At 45.3% G+C, this 1803-nt stretch overlaps 1 protein-coding gene across 1 annotated transcript; it reads left to right on the forward strand.

The window, feature by feature from the left end:
* Positions 1-857: 857 nt before the first annotated feature.
* Positions 858-1529, forward strand: LOC310965786 (putative N-acetyltransferase camello; the record flags this gene model as incomplete). The annotated part of the gene is made up of 1 exon (XM_083939539.1): positions 858-1529. One exon carries the CDS (start codon positions 858-860, stop codon positions 1527-1529), a length of 672 nt encoding a protein of 223 aa, XP_083795665.1.
* Positions 1530-1803: the final 274 nt, after the last annotated feature.

Raw genomic sequence — 1803 nt, forward strand, 5'->3', positions numbered from 1 at the left:
GCCAGATCGGAACTAGGCCATGTGCTGGGCTGAAAGGGGCAGGTTTTGCATCATGCCACCAATTACAAACATGGAAAAGTCTCCTGGCAATTAATTACACAAATATGACAAAGTCAAACACATAGTTCAGGAAAAAAAACAACACCTACAGCATGGATGAGTAAATTAATAAGTTTATACCTACGCAGTAGCCCACAATAGTATGTTGGGATTATAGTGGCGTTTTTATTCCAATCGAATACCTGGCATAAGGCGGTTCTACCTCGCTGAAATGCCCCTAATTTGAATGTGAGCTGCCCCTCGTGACCGTTTGACCGTGCTTTTGTAAGCCTTGAAGAGCAGGGCCTTTTTTCACCCCTGAAAAAAACCTGGTTATTATCCAGTGATGTAGTGTAATTTTTTTTATTACTGGCGCACATAAAATGATCTATGCAAGCATGTCTTTACATGCGCTTGTTAAAATGAATGATAGTGTGATAGTGAGTCTGGTAAATCCCTTCGGAGTCCTTTTTTGTAATGGAGACACGCCGAGTGAGAGGACATTTGAGATGGCGTGCCCTGAAACTTTCCCAGCGCCCACATTTGACCTAAATGGAAATGCATCTTATATCACAGCTTAGGGGCCTGACATGGATGGAAATCAGTCCACAGGCTGTTATAGGCAACCAAGAAAGTCAATGAGGGTCTTGTTTTTTTACGTTGCAACAAATTAGACAAATTTATACTATAAACACAGATTTCAGTGACACAGATGTTAATTTGTGCAGCAACATCTGCCCCCCCACCCCACCCCACCCACCCCCGTGAGATTTCACATGTGAATTTTATCTAATTTTATTCTATAGTTCCTTCTGATCATGCAGCTGGTGATTCGTCGTTACCGTCCCTCTGATGAGGACACAGTGCGATCCCTGTTCAGCAACGGCACCCTGGAGCATATTCATTCAAGTTTTCACGACGCCATGACCAGCCCTCTCTACCTCGCCATCACCCTGGCTCTGTTTGTCACTGGCTACCTGCTTGGATCCTTGTTAGGGGCTGTGGTGTTACCAGGAGCCTGGGTGGGCCTTGTCTACTACTGCTGTCATGATATATTTTCCCGCTATGTCAAGGCGAAACTCCGGACAGACATGCAGGACATTTCTAAGAACTATCTGAGCAGACCAGATGACTGTTTCTGGGTGGCGGAGGCTGAGGTTGATGGGAGGCCTCAGATCATGGGTACGGTGGCTGTAGTGGGCAAACAAAGTGGGAAAGAAAAACACGGGGAACTGTGCAGGATGAGCATCTCACCATCGTACAGACGGATGGGCCTGGGCTTCAGGCTGGCTCAGACTGTGGTTCACTTCTGTGAGGAACGAGGCTTCTCCAAGATTGTGCTGGAGACCACCTCCCCACAGAACGCTGCTGTGGCCCTGTACAAGAAACTGGGGTTCAACATCTTTCGCTCTCACACTGAAACTGACGATCCATTTTGGCTTTTTATCATATCCAAGGTGACTTGTATAGATATGGAAAAACACATGTAGACCTGAAATAATCCAAATTAGCTGATTTGCTGTTCCTCTGTATCTGTGCTTTTCAAAGATTAAAGATATATGGCCAGAGTTTAAGCTTAAAACACTTGCACTCGCTAGCACTCTACATTATCATCATCACACCGCACTCCTCTCTGCTGGGCCGTTTGTCTAACTTGCAGCAGAGCGAATGATTTCGATCAGGAAGCAATCAAGATTAATCTTAGGGGACCCGTCCATTGCAACAGTCTCTTAAAAGCAAAATCTCAGTTACATTTTTTTAGGA

The sequence above is a fragment of the Echiichthys vipera genome (genome assembly GCF_963691815.1).
Source record: "Echiichthys vipera genome assembly, chromosome: X".
Taxonomy (NCBI): Eukaryota; Metazoa; Chordata; class Actinopteri; order Perciformes; family Trachinidae; genus Echiichthys; species Echiichthys vipera.